The 22,941-nt window shown below is 45.6% G+C and overlaps 1 protein-coding gene across 3 annotated transcripts in view; it reads right to left on the bottom strand.

Annotated features, from left to right (window-relative positions):
* The window catches only part of AFAP1L2 (actin filament associated protein 1 like 2), a 260,437-nt gene that overhangs the window by 220,933 nt on the left and 16,563 nt on the right, over positions 1 to 22,941 (bottom strand). Inside the window, exon 1 of one of the 3 annotated variants that reach the window (XM_030202684.1) lies at positions 17,832 to 17,890. The exons of the other annotated variants lie outside the window; for them this stretch is intronic. Within the exon in view, the coding sequence (XP_030058544.1) occupies positions 17,832 to 17,838 (7 nt within the window). The 5' untranslated portion in view covers positions 17,839 to 17,890. Of the gene's footprint in view, positions 1 to 17,831; positions 17,891 to 22,941 lie in introns of those variants that run through there. 3 annotated transcript variants of the gene reach the window in all.

Raw genomic sequence — 22,941 nt, 5'->3', positions numbered from 1 at the left:
TCAGGGCGCGGCTCCAAATCCACACTGTGTCTGCTTGTTCCCTGCCGGCCGGGTCTGTGATTGTTTTCAGTCAGTTTGTTCAATCACAGTAGCACTCCCCCGTGGCACCACTCAGCTACAGAAGCCAGGTAATAAATGCATCTATATCAATTGAGATAAAGATTATCCCTTGTTATATGATGTTTCGTAAGACTTTGGAAATGTACTTGTGTGAAACATAGGTTCTGGGTAAAGTCTGAGGAAGAGGTTTTTTTTTTGCTTCTTAGTTTCAAACTGTATTTGAAACTAAGAAACTGGTATGTCCAGCTTCTTTTACTATGTAAATCGCACTGAACTCCTTTGGGGATGTTGCAATTCATAAGAAATAAAGTAAATTAAATTAAATATATTTTTTAAAATTTTTTTACATGTCGTCATGTAGTAGTAATTTTACTATTTTGTACTCAGAAGGCAAAAGTATTTTGCCAGAGCTAATATGGGTGGGCACTATGTGTATGCTGGCTGGTAGTGGGCTCTTCACTGCCTAGGACGAAAAAAAGGTATATTTTAATCATTAAATATACCTTTTTTGCTCTAGGCAGTGAAGTGCTTACCCCACCCAGAAGCCCACCACCACCAGCATTTTGAGTACAAAATAGTAAATATAGAACAGGAAAAGTTCTCTACGATGACGAATCCCAGAAGGCAAAAGTAGAGACTAATAGACGATTCACCACTGGAGACGTGAGTCCAACAGTCTTTATTATATCAGAGATAACGACCCGACACAGGCCATGTTTCGACGCTAAAAAGCGTCTGCATCAGGGGTCAATAAATACACCAAGTAATGATAGTTTGTATCCAGCATATTCTGTTTGGTGCTACGAGATCAGTGAGTTGACAACACATATACAAGTAGGACTCTTCGTTTTGCATTCATTACTTGGTGTATTTATTGACCCCTGATGCAGACGCTTTTTAGCGTCGAAACACGGCCTGTGTCGGGTCGTTATCTCTGATATAATAAAGACTGTTGGACTCACGTCTCCAGTGGTGAATCGTCTATTAGTCTCTACTTTTGCCTTCTGGGATTCGTCATCGTAGAGAACTTTTCCTGTTCTATATTTACTATTTTGTACTCAAAATGCTGGTGGTGGTGGGCTTCTGGGTGGGGTAAGCACTTCACTGCCTAGAGCAAAAAAGGTATATTTAATGATTAAAATATACCTTTTTTTCGTCCTAGGCAGTGAAGAGCCCACTACCAGCCAGCATACACATAGTGCCCACCCATATTAGCTCTGGGCCCACCCAAAAAGTCAGGTCTGGCTACGCCACTGAAGCAGAGACAATGAGAGCTGTAAACTTTGAGGGCCTTGGAGATAATTCCACCCCCCCCCCCCCCCATCTACATCTTATCATTTGTGTAGCCCCAGGATCTTGCCTGGGGGTCCCTACACACCCAGTGGATAAGCACTTAACCATCCTCTGGCAACAAATGTGGTAAAGGCGGTTAGCTTAGTGGGGGGTTAAAAAAGGTCTGAACGGCTTCCTAAAGGAAAAGTCCATAGACCATTATTAAATTTACCTGGGGAAAATCCACTGCTTATTTCTGGCATAAGCAGCACAAAATGTATTGAACTTCTTCGGGATCTTGCCATGTATTTGCGACCCCGATTGGCCACTGTTGGAAACAGGATGCTGGGCTTGATTTGATCTTTGGTCTGAGCCAGTGTGGCAATACTTATGTACTTATGAGAAACACTGCTGCTCTGTTTGGAGAGTGCTGAATCCGCATAAGAATATAATCTTGCTATTGGGGAAAACTGTGGCATAAATCCCCTATGGCCTTGACCCTGACGCATCCTATTGAGGTGAAAGGCTCAATGTAGTTTACATTATTTCCGTAATGGCGATCGCCGTTTCCGGCATGAGGAAATACAAATTGGTATTGCGTTAAATGTTCATAAGTGAACAAGTAGATTAGCAGTCAAGTATAGAGAATTCGTTATCGGGATAAGAAATAGAGTGGTGTAGCGTTAAAGTTCATTCGTGACAAGTTGATGAGGCAATCAGGTATAGAGAGTTCGGTTATGTCCAGTTCTGGTATAAGTTTCATTGACTGGAATTTAAGATGGATCGTTGTGGTATGCCTTGTTGAACAGGTTGGATTTTAGTGATTTTCGGAAGTTTCTTAAGTCATGCATTGTTTTTATGGCGTATGATAGCGCATTCCATAGTTGCGTGCTTATGTAGGAGAAGCTGGATGCATATGTTGATTTATATTTTAGTCTTTTGCAGCTGGGGTAATGGAGATTCAGGAATGTGCGTGATGAACTTTTTGTATTCCTGGGTGGTAAGTCTATGAGGTCTTTACTACTACTTTACTACTGGCATGTTGAACAAGGAAGTGGATAGGATGGAAGAGAAGATCACAGATAAGACTCACAGAAAGATATATGAACATTTAATGCAATACCAATTTGTATTTCCTCATGCCAGAAATGGCGATCGCCATTATGGAATAATGTAAGCCACATTGAGCCTGCAAATAGGTGGGAAAATGTGGGATACAAATGCAACAAATAGATGTGGCCCCATTGAGTACTTCGTTTGAATAAATTTCATTTTCCTACACGTGCTGGTTTGCATTGTGCTGTTTGCTGCCATGATCTATCCATGTAAATTTGACTACGTATATAAGGAGAGGCTTTTAAAATGACCTCCCTACTGTATCAAGCTTTCACTTCCAAATAAAACTGGAGGCGGTCCCATTTATGTCTTGAAAAATTCTATTCAGCACTAAACACGGCACATTTTGGAACATGTCCATTGATTAGGGCAATATTTCATTTTAACTGTGTTTATCCTGCCGGAGCAGACTCCAATAAAATAAGTTCCTTTTCCTCTCTGTAATCAAGGGAACATAAGTCCTTTTTTTAAACAAGTCCTTGTGATGTCTAGTTAAAACAATGCTGTCGATGTTCATCGGTCCAAACCAGGAGCAACAGGCCAGAACAACCAATTGGTGCCTTCCACAGAAAACTTCAGCTATGTCATAGCTAATTTTGTAGACCAAACTCTCCCTCTAATGCTTTCAGCGTAGTTGAAGCCAAGCCATTGAGGGTCCTCCTACTAAGCTGTGGCAAAAGGGGGCTGTTTTTGATTCGTGCCGAGGCCCCTTTTTACTGCAGGGGGTAAAAGGTTGGGTTTTTTTTTTAAAGAAATGACCGTGCAGCCATTTCGGGATGAAGAACTTACCGCCACCCACTGAGGTGGCAGTAAGGACTCCCATGCTATCCTGGCAGTAACCAGGAAGCAAGTGGCACTGTCCGATTACTGCCTGGTAAACACTGGTGCTACAAAAATAAAAATATTTTTGTAGCATCAGAAATGGTGCAAGCTGGGGGTGGGAGCTACCATGGGGCTGCTGCGGTAGTGTTCTGCTCCAAGTTTTATAGCCTGCTTTACTGACACAGATTACTCAGTAATTACTGTGGATTCTTTTGGATTTGTATTAGGTAAATGAGACCTTTATTAGAGGTTCTAAAATCTAAGATACACAATGATTTATATATATACAATGATTAGCTATATAATGAAAAGAAACGATACCTATAAACAATCATTACATCACTGGTCCCTAATCTCTACATCCAAGCAATGCTAGGAGTTTCTAGACCAGGAAAAACAATAATACACTATAATATACATAAGTCCATCACTGATCATTACATCATCCAGGCTCTTATCATCAGCTGGGTGGGGGGGGGGGGGCTGTTCACAGCAAAAGTCAGGAGTTTCTTTGATCAGGAAATATGGTTCTCTGCGCAGTTCGTATGTTACTCACAGACGAGCTCCCCATTTCACTGATAGAAACTCCCTTTTTTATTAGGCTTAGAACTCATGTTCAGAGCTAAGGAAAATTACAGAATGCTTGAGAATTTCTCTGTTTAGGTAAACAAGCCATACTGTGGGAATGTGGTCACATGTTTCCCAATCCAGATGGCCAGTCTGAACCCGAAACAGGCTCCACCTCCCCCTTCACATACCAAATTAATTAGAGCTGTGTCTTATCTTCTACATTCCAACTTATTTTCACACAATCAAAGTCAAACAATTATTTTTAAACAGAATTACTTCTAATCAAAAATACAGACCCTGCGTGTACTGGTCAGTCAAGGCAGAGTTGAAAAAAAATCTTTAAAATTCACTTTTATTACAGGTAGCCCAGCGATACTTCCAGTTTAGTGAGAGGTAAGCCCACTTTGGGCTTACCACCGCTTAGTAAAAGACCCCCTGAGAGAGAAAAATGAGAATCATGTCTTTGGCTCATTAGTAAACTGAAGAAAAGAAGAGTTAAAGGGGAACCTTGTCTAGTCCTGCACGGGATGGAGAAATAAAAAGAGCGATAGCTTTGGCCCATAGATTGAAGTAGCAAACCCTGATCCAACATTTAACAAACAGCTGAAAATGTACATGTTTCAAGAGCAGCAAGCCTGAATGATCGGGTAACCCAGCCAAAACCCTTTTCTTGAGAAGTATAATGAGACTGGAAAGCTTTTTGTTTATTATCCAATGTAACCAAAGACCGCAACGGACATTACCTGACTCTTCTTCCCCCTTTCCCCCTCTAAGTTCCCCCCCAACTGTACCTACCATACATGTACCTCATTCTAGCACAATATCACTTTGTATTCATTCATACCATGTATTTGTTCAGACCGGAGTCGGCTAACGCCGTTAACGGTAATAACTAAGCCACATTGAGCCTGCAAAAAGGTGGGAAAATGTGGGATACAAATGTAACAAATAAATAAAATAAAAATCCGGCCAATGTTGCTGAGGTGTCATATGTTAGTGGGTACCCTCCGTTATCAATCTGCTTTGTACTGGATCTGTCAAATAGACCATTGAGATTTTTAACCACAGCTGTAGGAGTTTTGCCATACTCTTGATTAAATTGTTCTATAAGACCTGCAGGTCATCTCATCTTTACTCTCTGTGTCATGCCATTTCTTTCATTCCTTCTCAAACAAGATTAAGAGTAGTTTACAACGTAATATATTATAGAATGAAAAACCATGGGGATGATTTTCAAAAGAACTTACCATATATCAGTGATTCCCAAACCTGGCCAGGAGGCACCCCAGCCAGTCAGGTTTACAGAATATCCACAATGAATATTCATGAGAGAGATTTGTAAGCAGTGATATCCTGAAAACCTGACTGACTGGCAGGGGTGCCTCCAGGCCAGGTTTGGGAACCACTGTCATATATACTTGAATATTCAAGTATAAACCGAGATAACAATTTTCCCCTCAAAAAGGGGGGTGGGGGGGTGGGACTATCAACTCGAATATAAACTGGGGGGATTTATATTCAAGTATATAGTAACTTCCCCCCTCCCACCCACCCCAAATGACGAGCATTTCTTCCTATTTGCGGTTTAAAGAACATAAGAACATGAGCGTTGCCATACTGGGTCAGATCGAAAGTCCATCGAGCTCAGCATCCTGTTTCCAACAGTGGCCAATCCAGGTCACAAGTACCTGGCAAGATCCCAAAACAGTACAATACATTTTATGCTGCTCATCTTAATAAAGGCTTATGTTTTTTTTCTTTCAGGAAGTTAGCCAAACCTTTTTTTAAACCCCGCTAAGCTAACTGCTTTTACCACATTCTCTGGCGATGAATTCCAGAGTTTAATTACATGTTGAGTGAAGAAATATTTTCTTCAATTTGTTTTAAAATTACTACTTTGTAGCTTCATTGCGTGGCCCCTAGTCCCCACTGACTCCTCATGGTTGCCGGCATGTCTCCAGTTGTTACCTCCAGCTGACGCTGATAAAGAAAGGTGTAGGCTGGCTGGTGCATGGCCTTGTGCATCTACGCATGCTTAAGGTCTGCTGGATCCCGCCCTCTCTGAGAGTCTCGGAGAGGGCAGAAGCTTGCGGGTCTTGAACATGTGCCGATGCTCAAGGAGGTATTAGGATACTTACTAAATGTTCTGGGAGTTGAATAAAAGGTGAATAGATTGAGGACTGCCAAGGAAGCTCAGCATACAGGTGTCTTTCCTTACAGATGTGTCATTGGCCCTTTCTTTGAAGCCACCTTTCATCTGATATACTTTCTTCACTGCAGATTTTCATACATCCATAAAAAGGCCACCTCCCCTTTCTAGTGCTTCCTCAGTGTCACCTATAAACATGATGGAAAGGACTGGGCCTTGTGGCACTCACTGGTCATGTCTCTTAAGGAATTCCCTATTTGCAAGCAATACATTATTAACTACTACTACTACTTATCATTTCTATAGTGCTACTAGACGTACGCAGCGCTGTACACTTGAACATGAAGAGACAGTCCCTGCTCCACAGAGCTTACAATCTAATTAGGACAAACGAGATAAGGGAATATTAAAGTGAGGATGATAAAATAAGGGTTCTGAACAAGTGAATAAGAGTTAGGAGTTAAAAGCAGCATTAAAAAGGTGGGCTTTTAGCTTAGATTTGAAGACGGCCAGAGATAGAGCTTGACGTACCGGCTCAGGAAGTCTATTCCAGGCATATGGTGCAGCAAGATAAAAGGAACGGAGTCTGGAGTTAGCAGTGGAGGAGAAGGGTGCAGCTAAGAGAGATTTACCCAGTGAACGGAGTTCCCAGGGAGGAGTGTAGGGAGAGGTGAGAGTGGAGAGGTACTGAGGAGCTGCAGAGTGAAGGCACTTATAGGTCAATAAGAGGAGTTTGAACTGTATGCGGTAAACGGATAGGAAGCCAGTGAAGTCACTCATTACCCGCATGCATTAATACAAATTTATTTCAGAATATATACAGATATACCCACGTATCAAGTGGCTGGCTTTTGCCTGCTGTCTATGTGAGTACACGTTACATAGAAGTAGAGAACTACACGGAAATGTGGATCATGGGAATCCCGCAGAACCCACGGGCTTCCCATGGGGATGGAAGAAGTTGTGGCAGGAATGCCGCAGAAGTATAGTCAAAATCTCTGACGGTGCCAGGATGAGGCTTGGAATGCCCAGAGAGGCAGCCAAAAATCAGAGTGAGGCTTGGAACACTAATTAATTGAATACTGCCCAAAAAGTTGCAGGAGGCAGTTGAGGTTGAGAGGAAACAGAGGGCTGCAAGAGAGTAAGTAATAGTGTTGACTCTTGCGGGTGTAGGTGGGGATGAAGAAAATCAATTGTGGGGATGGAATGGGTCTTAGCAGGTACTGGTGGGGGATGGGTGAAATTTTGGTCCCCATGCAACTCTCTACATAGGAGTAGACCTGTATGCATGCATCTATTCACATATATTACAAGGGAGTTTGAGTCCAGCTGCCCTCATGTACATTGAGCTCCAAGCTATGAATGAGTCATTCAGTTCTGATGAATTTCAGTTCTGTTCCCCAGCTTGCTATTCAGCTCTAAGACCCTCACTCACACCCACATGGCACTCAGTAATCAGCAGCTGAGATCTGAACAATTCTAAGTAACTTCTGTTGCTGGAAATTGTTGGGGGGGGGGGGGGGTCATATTCTTCCCAACAAATGAAATCAGATGCATTCCCCAGTTGTTCCCAATTGTTGTCATCTTTTAGATACCATAAGATGGATGTTGGTATGTTGTAAACGCTAACAAGACCTACACATAGAAATGATGTATGCTCCAGTAACTGTACGAGCGTAATCCAGACAGACCCACTTGTGAGGAATGGGAAAGCCAAAAACAATACAAGCTGGTCTATAGGGCATGGCTACTCAATTCTGGTCCTTGAGGTCTATAGACAGACCAGGGTTTCAGGATATCCATAATGAATGTGTATGAAAGAGATTTGCATACCAAGGAGGCGGTGCATGCAAATCTCTCTCATGCATATTCATTGTGGATATCCTGAAAACCTGGCCTGTCCGTGGACCTCGAGGTCCAGGTTTGAGTACCCTGCTATAGGGGATAATTCAGCCTAGTTCCACACCCCTGATCCTCTAAAAATAACAGCGTATTGTCCTTCGGTCCTTTCGTAGATTAGGGCAGACATGAGCTTTCAGGGAATGGGGAGAGACCTTGTTCTGTCCTCTGACAGCCTCACACTAGTTTATAACGTGATCCTAAAATGTGTTTAATGCCTTTACTGTTATTCTCATTTCTAAGGACTATCATGGCTGCAGTTCTCACTGCAAAGATACCTGAGCAAGGCATTGTGTGTAATGTAGTTCACAGGCAATGCAGCCACACTTGTCTGTCTGTATAAGAACGGTTACCACTGGTTGTGAGGCTGCCCAGACCTTCTCTCTCTCTCAGCCAAGCTTGGCTCCTTTGTCTACCTGCTATCATTTCCTGGTCATTCTTACTATCTCTGTCCTGAGAGGTCAGCAAGGTATGACCTTTCCCTCCAATTGAGGGCCATACTCTAGTACCTCCCTTGCCATCCGGTGGCAGGCTCTGTCCCTATTGATCCTTACCTCCTCCTCCCTGGGCCTGTGTGAGGCTTTTTGACCTCCTTGTCCATTTTGCCATGAGGCATTCACCATCTTGCTTCAGACAGCACCTGTCCTGCTGAACTCCCTGCAACGAACTTGGTTTTTTACCTTGAAAATATCTCCTCCCTGAGATATCACACTCTCCAGTCACCCAGCTTTGAACCACTTCTATCTGCTCAACTATTTCTCACCTGCAATAAAGCTACCTCTCTTCAGATCTCCACCTCCAACCACTGAAACAGCTCTCAGGATTACGGAGTCTCTGTGCCCTGGAGCAATACTTCTGAACATCTGACTGTGAGTAAATGATCTGTGACTTATTCAATAAAGAAACTATAGAAAAATAATAGAGACTTCAGGTGTGTTCTGGTGTGCCAAGGTTATACTACAAGATATCAAGACTTTGCAGTAACAAGACTTTGAGAGGTCTTTACAGACCTACTGACACTTATAGAACACCAGTCAAGGTCAAAGGTACAAAGTTCAAACTCCTATTACCGTCTGACTCAGTCATGCAATGGCTTTAATAGGAACAGAAGGGTCACATAGGACAGTGTTTCCCAAGTCCGGTCCTGGAGTACCCCTTGCCAGTCAGGTTTTCAGGATATACACAATGAATATGCATGAGCTTGATTTGCACGCACTGCCTCCATTATATGCAATTGCATATTCATCGTGGATATCTTGAAAACCTGACTGGCAAGGGGCATTCCAGGACCAGACTTGGGAAACACGGTAACAGAGTTTTACTGAAGCCAGCTGTCCAGGAATCCAGTTCATCTCAAGGCAGCATGCTCTTTGGTTAGCAAATCCAACATTAGGCCCCAAAAGATTAACAAAAATGTGTGAAGAGGCTATGTTTCAGGACAGTTACAAAAGAGCAGATGTATGAAAAAACAGACTGGAAGGTATGAAGCAAGGCCGAAAGACTTGCTAGGAACTGATTTGGCTATAGTTGGTAAAGGGCTTCCTGAGGCATCAGGAGATTTAGGACCCCTTTTACTAAGCTGCGGTAAAAGTGGGCCTGCGCTGGTGACAGCGTGCGTATTTGACTTGCGCTGAGGCTCCCTTTTACCGCAGCGGGTAAAAGGCTGTCTTTTTTTTTTTTTTAAAGAAACGGCCATGCAGCAAGTGAACTACTTGCCATGTGGCCATTTCAGGGGGGCAGCACTTACCACTATCCATGAGGTGGCGGTAAGGGCTCCCACACTAACCCGACAGTAACCGGGCAGCCCACAGCACTGCCTGAATACCACCGGCTAAACACTGGCAGTACAAAATTTTTTTTTTAAATTTGTAGCACCAGAAATGGCACACGCTGGGGGTGGGAACTACCCCCAGGCTGCTGAGGTAACCCGGCAGTAGTTCCGCATTGGGCTTACCACTGCTCAGTATAAGACCTCCTCACTGATTTGTACAACATCACAAGAATTGTGAGCAGCAGAAGTAGGATTTGAACTGAGGTCTCATGGCTGTCTAGGCATGATTGCAACATATGTGCCAGACAGGGCCGCTGAGAGGGGGGGGGGGCAGGGGGGACAAAATTCCCCGGGCCCGCCCCCCTCCATCCACCACCGGGCCGGGCCCCCCTGAATTCAAATCATAGCGCCTCACCTCGACCTCGCTCCGTGTGAAAGAAGCGCAGCAGCGGCAGTCTGCAGATCGCCTCCCTTCGGGCCTTCCCTCCCTGTATCCCGCCCTCATCTGACGTAACTTACGCGAGGGCGGGACACAGGGAGGGAAGGCCTGAAGGGAGGCGATCTGCAGACTGCCGCTGCTGCGCTTCTTTCACACGGAGCGAGGGCGAGGTGAGGCGCTATGATTTGAATTCAGGGGGGCCCGGCCCGGTGGCGGACGGAGGGGGGTGGGTGGAGGGGGGGCGGCGACGATGACGACCTTGGGGGGGGTGGCGGTGGGGGGCGGGGTCCCGGGAGCGGCCTTGCCCCGGGCCCAGCCCATTCTCTCGGCGGCCCTGGTGCCAGACCGTCTGTGTTCTTGGACTCTGTGTTTGTGATGGTCCTTGGCCCCAGTCAAATTTCAAGAGAGAAGCCAAGACAAGCTTCAAAGTGTCACATGTGTTCACAGGGAGAACAATCTCCATCAAATAATCCTTGCTCCGAGAGCTCACATTTAAGGGGGCTGTGAGCAGATTTGGTTCCTAAAATAACTCAGTTTAAGAACGCTGAACTGTGCATTCAGACAATGACCTCTTGACTGCTGTTCTCACACACCAGCGCTTAAAATCCCAGAGCTGCTCACGTCAGTGTTTGGTTCTGGAGAACTTGTATATAACTTGGCCCTAATGCTCTGTTTTGTATGCAGGCTTCAGTTCTCAAATATCCACCCGGGCTAGGAGGCAAGGACAGAACAGCTGGTCACTCTGCTCTCACAAGGCAGCACACAACTCTTTTGAATCCTTGAGGACCAGTCTGGATACTGAAGGGCTAGGCAGCAGGTCTGGGTCTGCGGCTTCAGACAAAACCCTTTCTGGCCCTCGGGGGAGTCTGAGAATGGCTCCAAGGATAACCTGTAGCTTGCAAGCTGAACAGACCCTTGTTCAAAAGCAGGTAGAACTCTTGTTCCAAAGCACTATCGGGAAAGGTTTTTCTCAGACAGATTATACCTAGTGGCGTAGCTATGTGGGGCCACGGGGGCCCAGGCCCCCCCAAAAAATTTCCTCCGGGCCCCTGGTTTTGCTGGCGGTCCTCCTCAAGCCCCACCAGCTGAAGACTTCTCCAACGCCGGTCTCCGGCACCGCCACGTTGCCTGCCCTGCTCTCTCTTCCCCCTCACGTTCTGCACGCTCCTTTTAGTGAAATCGAGCATGCTCAGGACGTGAGGAGGAAGAGAGAGCAGAGCAGGTAACGCGGCGGTGATGGAGACTGGCATTGGAGAAGGCTTCAGCTGGCGGGGGTTGGGGACCCCCTACCAGCCAAAGTACTTTGCTGCAGCAGTGGGTGGGGAGTGGCAGGGCAGTGGGGGGAGCGGGGAAGCAGCGAGGGGGACGAGGCAGCGGGGGGGACGAGGCAGCAACGGGGCAGCAGACTAAAATGTGCCCTCCCACCTCGGGCTCTGGCCCCCTCCCACCACCAGGTGCTTGTGACCTGAATTGGCCACTGTTGGAAACAGGATGCTGGGCTTGATGGACCTTTGGCCTGTCCCAGTGTGGCAATACTTATGTACTTGGGATTCTGAATGGAATCTTGCGACTCTTTGGGGTTCTACATGGAATGTTGCTACACTTTGAAATTCTTCATGGAATCTTGTTATTCTTTAGAATTCTAGAATCTTGCTACTCTTTGGGGTTCTAGTGGAATATTGCTACTATTTGGGTTTCTGCCAGGTACTTATGACCTGGATTGGCCACTGTTGGAAACAGGATGCTCGGCTTGATGGACCTTTGGTCTGTCCCAGTGTGGCAATACTTATGTACTTGGGATTCTGAATGGAATCTTGCGACTCTTTGGGGTTCTACATGGAATGTTGCTACACTTTGAAATTCTGCATGGAATCTTGTTATTCTTTAGAATTCTAGAATCTTGCTACTCTTTGGGGTTCTGGTGGAATGTTGCTACTATTTGGGTTTCTGCCAGGTTCTTATGACCTGGATTGGCCACTGTTGGAAACAGGATGCTGGGCTTGATGGACCTTTGGTCTGTCCCAGTGTGGCAATACTTATGTACTTATGGCTACGCCCCTGATTATACCATATTCTGCAACAGGATAGTGGAGAAATCCCAGTCATTCTGGGATTAAACGAGAGAAAAGCACAGTCAGTATAAAATATGGTTAGAAAACATGAGGAGAGACTTTGGAAGCTTGAAGAAAGGTCTAGGATTTGGCAGCTAAGATTTAATGCTAAAAGACACAGAGTCTTAGATTGGATTGGGAAAACACAAGGGAGTGATGTAGCATAGGAGTGAAGCGCAGGACCAGAAGCAGAGCTGACCCAAAGGTATCAGATACCATAAGTCAATCTTCAATAAAAATACAACAAACTAGGGTTTAAACAAATCAAGGACGTGAGAAAGGGTCAATATGAAACACGTCCTTCTTGAGTTGTTTAAACCTTGGTTTGTTGTATTTTTATTGTTTGATTATTTACCAGTGGTATTTATTGGGATTACATATAAGTGAATCTTCAGCCATTCCCCCCCCCTCAAATAGTGTAGCATCCTCTTCCCCTCTCTACCCCCTCATCTCACAGGTGGCCAATATTTCCCCTTCTCTATCCCCCACCCCAATGACCAGTATCTCCCCTTTCCCTCTAACCCCCACCCTCATTGGCCGGCTTCTCATCTACTCTTCCCTACCTCCATCCTGTGTCCAGCATCTCCCCCTTTCCCTTCTTGCTTCTGGACCTGCCACTGCTGCCCACTACCTCCTCCCGGACTGGCCTGAAGAGTAAAGAAGCATCAGCACAGACCCATGCTGAGGAGTCACTTTGTCCTTCTCCCTCTGAAAGTCTGCAGCAGAGAGGCGGGACACAGTGTCACTTTGGGGAAGCAGGTCTGTGCTTGCAGGGCCTGTGCAGTGCTGATGACCTGGGAGGAGGTGGGACAGAGGGGCCGGCCAGCAACGAGATAGGAAGCAGGGAAAGGCTCGCACATGCACTAGAGGTGCACCGCTATGTCCAAAATCTGCTACCCTAGGCAAATACCTAGTCTGTCTAGTTGTTCTGCCTGGAGGTAGAGAGTTGGGAATCTCTGGGTACAGTAGGAAAGGGAGGTGGGTTCTGGGATTTTTATTTAATGAGTGGGTAGAAATGATTATTGTAACTAAATATTTTATTTGTAACTCTCTTTGAGCATTGATGATGGTGAACCATGGAATCAAAGGAAACAAATAGTCTATTTGACCCCTGCCTGGCCAAGCTTAATTTCAGTGAGGTTTCCCTATAGAGTCGTGCAGGGCAACTGATTATAAGCCCTAATTACTACGCATTTTTCCTATAGATATAACAGGAGAAAAATACTTTAGTAAATGGTCTCATACGATTGTTCAAGAACTGTAAAGCAATTGATGAGTTAGTTAAGGGTAGAATCCTACTGGGGTCCTTGCTAGAGTTGTGTGTCATTAGACGAGTGTACCATTTGGAATTTCTTAAGAATTTATTTGATTTATAAGTAGGGGCGTAGCCAGACTTCGTCGGGAGTGGGGGCCAGAGTCAGAGGTGCGGGGGCACGTTCCTCCCCACAGCGGCGTCCATTGGTGGCACATCGGCGGCGGGGGGGGTTGGTGGCGGCAGGGGGGGCATGCTTCCATGGCCCCATGCTGGCTACGCCACTGTTTATAAGTGACTGGAGAGACATTTTAGCTCTTTTTAGTAAAAATTGGAGCTAATCCCTTCTGCCCCAGTAGAGTTTAGTTTCAGTTGCAAAAGTACTAAGCTCTACAATCCCTTCCTCTCCCCTCAGAGATCCTCTACCTGTTGCCCATGCTTTCTTGGAAATTAGGTACTATTCTTCTGTCAACCACTTGGAGAGTGTTCCACACATCTACTGCCCTTTCTGTAAAGAGGCTTGTAAAAAAAAAATAAAAGCCAATATTTTTCGAAAAACGATGATCTGAGAACAGCTAAATCCATTCACACCTGCAGTGAACCATGAAGCCATTGTCCCTATTCAGGCCTAGGGTGATGGCCCCAAACTTTTTGGTGACTTGCAATTCAGCAGTTCCATGCTGTAGCTACACTGGAACATGACTCAGCACTCAGCGGTGAGAGTCTGATATGTACGGACGGGGAGAGGGATCTTGGGGTGATGGTATCTGAGGACCTGAAGGCGATGAAACAGTGTGACAAGGCGGTGACCGTAGCTAGAAGGTTGCCAGGCTGTATAGAGAGAGGTGTGACCAGCTGAAGAAATGGGGTGTTGATGCCCCTGTATAAGTCGTTGGTGAGGCCCCACCTGGAGTATTGTGTTCAGTTTTGGAGGCCGTATCTTGCTAAGGATGTCAACAGAATAGAAGCGGTGCAAAGAAAAGCTACGAGAATGGTAAGGGATTTACGTTACAAGACGTATGAGGAGAGACTTGCTGACCTGAACATGTATACCTTGGAGGAAAGGAGAAACAGGGGTGATATGATACAGACGTTCAAATATTTGAAAGGTATAAATCCGCAAACGAACCTTTTCTGGAGATGAGAAGGCGGTAGAATGAGAGGACATGAAATGAGATTGAAGGGGGGCAGACTCAAGAAAAATGTCAGGAAGTATTTTTTCACGGAGAGAGTGGTGGATGCTTGGAATGCCCTCCCGCGGGAGGTGGTGGAGATGAAAACGGTAACGGAATTCAAACATGTGTGGGATAAACATAAAGGAATCCTGTTCAGAAGGAATGGATTCTCAGAAGCTTAGCTGAGATTGGGTGACAGAGCCGGTGGTGGGAGGCGGGGCTGGTGGTTGGGAGGCGGGTCTAGTGCTGGGCAAGACTTCTACGGTCTGTGCCCTGACAATGGCAGATACAAATCAAGGTAAGATATACACAAAAAGTAGCACATATGAGTTTATCTTGTTGGGCAGACTAGATGGACCGTGCAGGTCTTTTTTCTGCCTTCATCTACTATGTTACTATGTTAGAAAGTCTGTTATATAATAGATGATGTAGGCATTCTAACCTGGGTCCTGGAAGTTAACCCTCTCCTTACCAGACAACCCACATCAGTCCTGAAGAAAGTGAGCGAAGAAGGAGAAAAGGGAGCCTTGCTGAATAAGGACAAGCCTGAGACAGGACTTACACAGAACTGCCAGGGAAGGTAGTTTTCTGCTCCGTGGGGGGGGGGGGGGGCATTATTTGCATTTATAATATGCAAAGTTAGAAATACAACGTTGAAAGTAAATATTAAATGTGCCAATTAACATCATTAACTATCATAAAGAAAAAAACATTAAGGAAATAAAAATCTAAACTCATCACAAGCTAAGCATTAGTTAAATACGAATAGGCAAAACAATAGAGTCCACAATTTAAGAGGGAGAAAGCAAGGATTGATATAGGGAAAGGAACAGTACCCTGCAGATAAATATAAAATAACCTTCCCTCTAGGATACACTTGAAGAAGCTACAGAGACCCCCTTACCCTCCAAAACAAACAATAATTGGGCAGGTTCATAGAAAATATATCTTTTCCCTTCATAGGCAGCAAGACATTTACAAGGAAACCACAATTGAAAAACAGCCCCAATGAAAGCGTTGCATATTTATTTAGATTTTGCTCACACCTTTTTCAGTAGTAGCTCAAGGTGAGTTACAGTCAGGTATTTGGGTATTTCTCTGACCCAGGAGGACTTACAATCTAAGTTTGTACCTGAGGCAATGGAGAGTTAAGTGACTTGCCCAAGATCACAAGGAGCAGCAGTGGGATTTAAACTGGCCACCTCTGGATTGCAAGACCGGTGTTCTAACCACTAGGCCACTCCTCCACTAGCAACACTCCATGTAGAATCTCAAATAGTAGCAACATTCCATGTTCCACTGCACTAACCACTAGGCCACTCCTCCACTCAGCAACATTTCATGTAGAATCTTCAATATTTACTTAGATTTTGCTCACACCTTTTTCAGTAGTAGCTCAAGGTGAGTTACATTCAGGCACACTGGGTATTTCCCTGTCCCTGGAGGCAGTGGCGTCGCGAGGGCAGCTGACACCCGGGGCGGGTCGCCGTTGCGCACCCCCCCGGGTGCAGCGCGACGCACCCTCCCCCCTCCGTAGCGCAACACCCCGCCCCGCCCGCCCGCGACAACATACCTGGAAGGCGGTGAGGGGCGGGTGGGAGGGCTAATCCGCCGAGAGCACGCCGCTGGGGGGGTGTCGGCGCCTCTCTGGTTCCTTGCTCTCTCTGCCCCGGAACAGGAAGTAACCTGTTCTGGGGCAGAGAGAGCAAGGAACCAGCGAGGCGCCGACACCCCCCCCCAGCGGCGTGCACCCGGGGCGGACCGCCCCACCGCCCCCCCCCCCTTCCTACGCCACTGCCTGGAGGGCTCATAATCTAAGTTTGTACCTGAGGCAATGGAGGGTTAAGTGATTTGCCCAAGATCACAAGGAGCAGCAGAGGGATTTGAACCAGCCACTCTCTGGATTGCAAGATGGTGCTCTAACCACTAGGCCACTCCTCCACTCTTCTAGGCCACTCCTCTACTATATGATACATATGCTACTACTTTCTCCTATGTTGCATCCATCTTGAAACATCTGGCAAAACTAATACTTTTGTCACTTAAAAAGGAGACATTCTTAAGCCTAAAGTAAAGTTGTAACACTATTTCCTTATCCTGCAAAAAAAAAAAAAAAAACCCCAAAAGAAATAAGCAAAGTAGCCCTTCCAGATACTTCTACCTGAGATGATTCTAAATACTCAGATCTAAGTTCAAATCCTTCCCATCACTTTTTAATTCAGATGTAACAAATAATAAATCTTCTGAGTAGGAGGAATACTAGCGGCTGATATCTTCAGAATTGTTATCAGGAAATGTTTAAAGAGTTCCTGGGGAGCCAACAATCTAGAAACTGGAAAATTAAGAACCGTAAATTCAAACTCTTATTTTGGTTCTCCAAGTTCTCAATCTTTCTTAAAAATAAAGTTTTATCACCAGCCCTGTTGCACCATCGTATTCTTAACTTCCAAAGAGGATTTTTCCATCTGCTCCATCCTGGAAAAGTGTTGTTAAACTAGTGTCTCAAGGGCTTGCAGCTTAGTTGATCAATTTAAAGAGACAGTCACAAAATTTACACAAACCAAGGGGTCTTTTTTTTACTAAGGTGCGCTGAAAAAATGGCCTGCGGTAGTGTAGGCATGGATTTTGGGCACGCACAGAATCATTTTTCAGCGCACCTGTAAAAAAGGCCTTTTTAAAATTTTTGCCAAAAATGGACGTGCGGCAAAATGAAAATTGCCGCGCATCCATTTTGGGTCTGAGACCCTACCACCAGCCACTGACTTAGTGGTAAAGTCTCATGCAGTAACCGGGCAGTAATGACCTACGCACGCCAAATGCCACTTGGTGCGTGTCTGATACGCACAGCAGAAAAGAAAAATTATTTTTTGGCCGCACGAATTGGACGCACACCAAAAATGAAATTACAACAAGAGCCATGCGGTAACTCCATTTTATCACCTTGGGCTCGTGTAGATGCTTACGTGGCTTAGAAAATGCCCCCCCCCCCCCAAGTAAAGGTTCTCCATAGTTAACCACAGTGTCTCCATAGTTACTGTCGTTGGTTTCTCCAGCGGCTTGAGGGGGAGTCCTATGGCCAGATTTCTGAAGGCTACAGAGCCAGAATCTCCTTGGCTCTCCTGTTACTCCACACCCTCACAACCATATGCTGCTGACTGTAGCTCACCCCCCCCCCCCCCCCCCCCCCAGGCTTACCGCGCATCTCCCGACACCGGCGTTGATCTTGCCAACACTTCCGGGTCTGACTGCAGGGCCGGCAACAACTCACTGGAAACATTTCCAGGACCCTCCAACTTGTGAACTAAGGACACCGACAGCGTACCCGAACAAGGAAGAAGGGGGCGCAAGGTCATCCAGGGCTCAGCAGAGCATTGCCGTCGAAGCCACTGTCTTCCTCAAGTCTGACAGCAGGTGCACCCAGAGCTGCAGGGATGGTAAATGATGTCATTACTGTCCGATGAGAAGATGAAGTCAAAGAATGGTTGGAGGGAAAACCCTCTGTTTCCCCCTTTGGCATAGGAAATCAAAAATTAAATAAGTAATCAATAAAAAGAAAACATCAAGAAAGCAGGAGCCCTCAGCTACACGCCCTCCTCCTGTGTGTGTGTTTTTTATCAATGCCAAAGGGGTTGGGGTGGGAAATTCCCCCCTTTTCACTAGGGGGCCCTTTTACTAAGCCACATGGGCACCTATATGCGTCCAACATGTGCCAATTTTGAACTACTGCGTGGCCCAGGCGGTAATTCCATTTTTTACGCGCGCCGGAAAATATTTTTATTTTCCAATGCGCAATGTTAACCGAGTGGTAATTGGCAGTGTACGTGTGCTGACAATTACCACCCACTTAACGTGTGAGACCTTACCGCTAAATCAGTCGGTGGCAGTAAGGTCTCAGACCCAAAATGGATGCACACCCATTTTTATTTTGCCGCACATCCATTTTCCGCCCCCCAAAAAGGCCTTTTTTTACAGGCATGCTGAAAAATGGATCTGCACACGTCCAACACACGCGCCTACACTAGGTTATTTGCATTTTGTACGTTTCATTCTCTTTACATTCATATTATTTAAATAGTGTGTGATTGTTCTATTTGTTGTTATTGTGATTTTACTTTCCTACACATTTGTGTGCCCAAGTTATAGAATAAAGTCAGTTACATGTGTTATGTAATTGAATAATTACATGCTAATTGGATTTAATGGCCATTTGTTGGCTTTAATTGGGGCTAATTGGCACTAATTAGCGGATATGCATGTAACTGCTCTTAGTTAAAATGTCCTTCCCCATCTTTAAACTTGTACAGCGCTGCGTAACCCTGGCAGCGCTATAGAAATGCTAAGTAGTAGTAGTAGTAGTTGATATTCCACGAAATGTGCGTGCTATTTTCTTAGTGCACAAGTGCAAGGGGGAGGTGTGGACCTGGCATGGGTGGGGCTGGGGCTGGTGGAGGGATGCCTGGCACTTCTGCACACATCTTTAGAATACTTGCAGTCACTGAGCTCAGAGGGAGTTCCTCCAATTGCATTGCTGCCAGTGTGGGGGGGTGGTATTTCAATATCGTTTTCCATTGCCAGGGACAGGCAGGTTCCCTGGAGCCAGTGGTGTACCAAGGGGGGGGGGCGGTGGGGGCGGTTCGCTCCAGGTGCACGCTGCTGGGGGTGCCGCGGCGCGTGCCTGTCAGCTGAGTTCGCTAACTTCGCTGCAGCTCCCTCTGCCCCGGAACAGGTTACTTCCTGTTCCGGCCGGGGCAGAGGAAGCTGCAGCGAAATTAGCGAACTTAGCTGACAGGAGCATGCCGTGGCACCCCCTCCCAGCGGCGTGCACCCGGGGGGTGTCATTTCGCCGGGGGGGGGCGCATCGGCGATCCGCCCCGGGTGTCATGCTGGCTAGGATCGCCACTGCCTGGAGCCCTGAAGAGCTTGCCTGTCCCTCACTATTGAACATGGGATAGTAAAAGAGGCCCCCCCCCCCCCCCACTGGCAGGACTGTAGGTGGAGGACTCACGCTCAGTTTAGAGGGAACAGTGATTACAATTATGCAGCTGCCTACATTTACACCAGCCATAAAGTTAGGTGCATAATTCTAGAATGACAATTGCACACCCAATTTATTTAAAATATTTATAGCCCACTTATTAACTAGGCAGGTTTCAAAAAACAAACACAATAATCCAATAAAATCATATACAAACAGCATAATAATCATATAACTGTCATATCATCATAAAATACAGGAACGTATTGTGTTGACATTGTAAGTAGTGTACAATCCCAAACTTTGTATTGTTATTTGAATATTTTTACTACTGTAATTGCCTATTGCTCATGTTTGATTTATTCTTACTATACACTGCCTTGAATGAATTCTTTCAAAAAGATGGTAAATAAATCCTAATAAATAAACATGAAACTAAAACCCTATGTATGCCTATACCCTGAGGTGCAGATGATCAAATGTCCCACGCTGTTCCAAACAGCGCTCTAAAATTTGCACCGGAACAGCACGGGGCAATAACGTCCCTATGATCAAAGTTAATAGCAGGCAAATTCATGCGCGCTATTAACTCTGATCATAGGGGTACTTGTGCGGAAGGACTGTGCCAGGGCATGCGCCCAAGGCACAATCCTCCTGCAGAAGTTTTTTCACGGGTCTGGACTGTCAAAAAAAAGCCCAGACCTGTCAAACATTCCAGGAAGCCAAAGGTCTGCTGGACCTCCAGACTCCCCCTCCCCCACAGAAGAGCCCGATGCAACACAATATGACCCCCCCCCCACACTCCCCCAATAGAACAGCCCAACCCAACCCGACTCCTACGACCCGCCGTCCAGAAGAGTCTGATCCCCCCCACACCCCTCCAACAAAATAGAGGGCTGCACCTTCAGCCCTCCTCCATTGCCCCATGTAAGCCGCATTGAGCCTGCCATGAGTGGGAAAGCGCAGGGTACAAATGTAACAAAAATAAAATAGATACTATTGGAGATTCTACATGGAATGTTGCAACTATTGGAGATTCTACATGGAATGTTGCTATTCCACTAGCAACATTCCATGTAGAAGGCTGTGCAGGCTTCTGTTTCTGTGAGTCTGACGTCCTGCACTTATGTGCAGGACGTCAGACTCACAGAAGCAGAAGCCTGCGCGGCCACATTGGTGATCTGCAAGGGCCGACTTCTACATGGAAGAATAGCAACAGTCCATGTAGAATCTCAAATAGTAGCAACAGTGGAGGAGTGGCCTAGTGGTTAGGGTGGTGGACTTTGGTCCTGGGGAGCTGAGTTGGATTCCCACTTCAGGCACAGGCAGCTCCTTGTGACTCTGGACAAGTCACTTAACCCTCCATTACCCCATGTAAGCCACATTGAGCCTGCCATGAGTGGGAAAGCACAGGGTACAAATGTAACAAAAAAAAAAAAAAGATGTCCCTGTTTAGCATACACTTGTACACTATTAGCTTTCAGAGCTGGTGAGTTTATTGTTACATGCGCTGGCCAGTTCTGATCCTGGGGCGCAGGGAAATGCAGCTAGTCCACCACCAATGGCCTCTAGCGCCCCCGTTTGCTTTTGATCATCTGGGCCTCTCTGCACATCATCCCATTGTCCAGCTATAGGTGAGCTATAGAGAATTACCACTACGCTATTTATATTGCTTTAACTTAAAAAACAACAAAGCAAACGACCTGCAAACTCCAACATAGAAAATAAACCAGAAGATCAATATAACATGTAAAGATTTTATTAATGATACCATATACCAGAGAATTGCCCGACAAAGGCCGTGTTTCGCCCAAAGGGGCTGCGTAAGCGGCTAAAATAGACAAACACATAAAATTACAAGCATAAAATAATATAAAAACAATTAAAGTAATATATCATACATAATTTTAAAAAATATGAACATAAATAATCCTCATAATATAAAAATGTAAATAATATTGATAAATATGACAATAAATATAGCAAATATATCACTAATCAAAAAACATGTTATATTGATCTGCTGGTTTATTTTCCATATTGTTTGAACTTATCCTAACATTGTGATTATTGATACTTTGTAACTTGCTAGGAGCAGCCAATTGAACCAGCCTGTACTCAATGAGACTAAGGGGCCTCATTTACTTGTCCGAACTAGTGATTCCCAGGCTGCCGATGAGAGGAAGCCCATAGGTATCGAATGGGCTTCCCCTCATTTGCTGCGCAGGAGTCGTTAGCGCGGCTTTGTAAAAAGAGGCCGCCAATGAACAGACGCTTTGTGGGTTTTCTGCAAACCTGACTGGCATTGGGGTCACCAGGACAGGTTGGGAAGCCCTGCGCTAAAGAGCCACGACTGCCAGGGTGCTGGGCTGGATGAACCCTTGATCCACCCCGTTCCGGCAGTTCTTCTATTCTTACTCCTGATGTTCTCAAAGATGGAGCTGGCTGTAATAAGAGCTTTCTTTCTATTTTCTGCAGCAGACAATGTTTAACTCAGGAAAAAAATATATATATCAAAAAAAAAGTTCCCCATAAATAACAGCAAAACAGGAAGCCAGAGAGCTAGACAAACAAGCTTGTTACTATGTTAAGACACGTAGGCAGCTCTGCTTTTCTGTGACAATAGTGGATGCTCATTTCAGAGACACTACAGCAGTCATTTGTAGATTGTTGTTGTTGTTACATTTGTACCCTGCGCTTTCCCACTCAGGGCAGGCTCAATGCGGCTTACATGGGGCAATGGAGGGTTAAGTGACTTGCCCAGAGTCACAAGGAGCTGCCTGCGCGTGAAGTGGGAATCAAACTCAGTTCCTCAGTTCCCCAGGACCAAAGTCCACCACCCTAACCACTAGGCCACTCCTCCACTCGAGTCCAAGTTTCTCAAGTCCAAAGACCTCGCAGCTTCTTACTGTACACAGGCTTTTACCCCTAGGAAAGTATTTCAAAGTTTAACTCAGTCTTTGGTCCTTAGCCGCCTTGATTACTGTAATGGGATATATGCAGGGTGCAAAGACATGCTTCTGAAAAAATTACAAACTGCCCAGAACATAGCTGCTAGGCTTATTTATGGTAAACCGAGGTTTGAAAGCTCAAGACCACTGCGTGAGAAACTGCATTGGCTCCCTGTCAAGGGCCGAATGACATTTAAAATTTGCGCTCTGGTGCATAAAATTCTCTATGGTGAAGCCCCTGCGTATATGGACACCCTTGTCAGCTTACCACCTCGAAAACTCTCACAGATCAGCTCGCTTGTACTTAAATCTGCGTTATCCAATCTACAGAGGCCTCAAGTATAAAACCACCTACGCCTCCACCTTTTGCTATATTAGC

Source organism: Microcaecilia unicolor, chromosome 5 (genome assembly GCF_901765095.1).
Source record: "Microcaecilia unicolor chromosome 5, aMicUni1.1, whole genome shotgun sequence".
In the NCBI taxonomy this organism is placed as follows: domain Eukaryota; kingdom Metazoa; phylum Chordata; class Amphibia; order Gymnophiona; family Siphonopidae; genus Microcaecilia; species Microcaecilia unicolor.
Note: the sequence above shows the minus strand (reverse complement) of the source record. Positions and strands in the feature narration are given on the sequence as shown.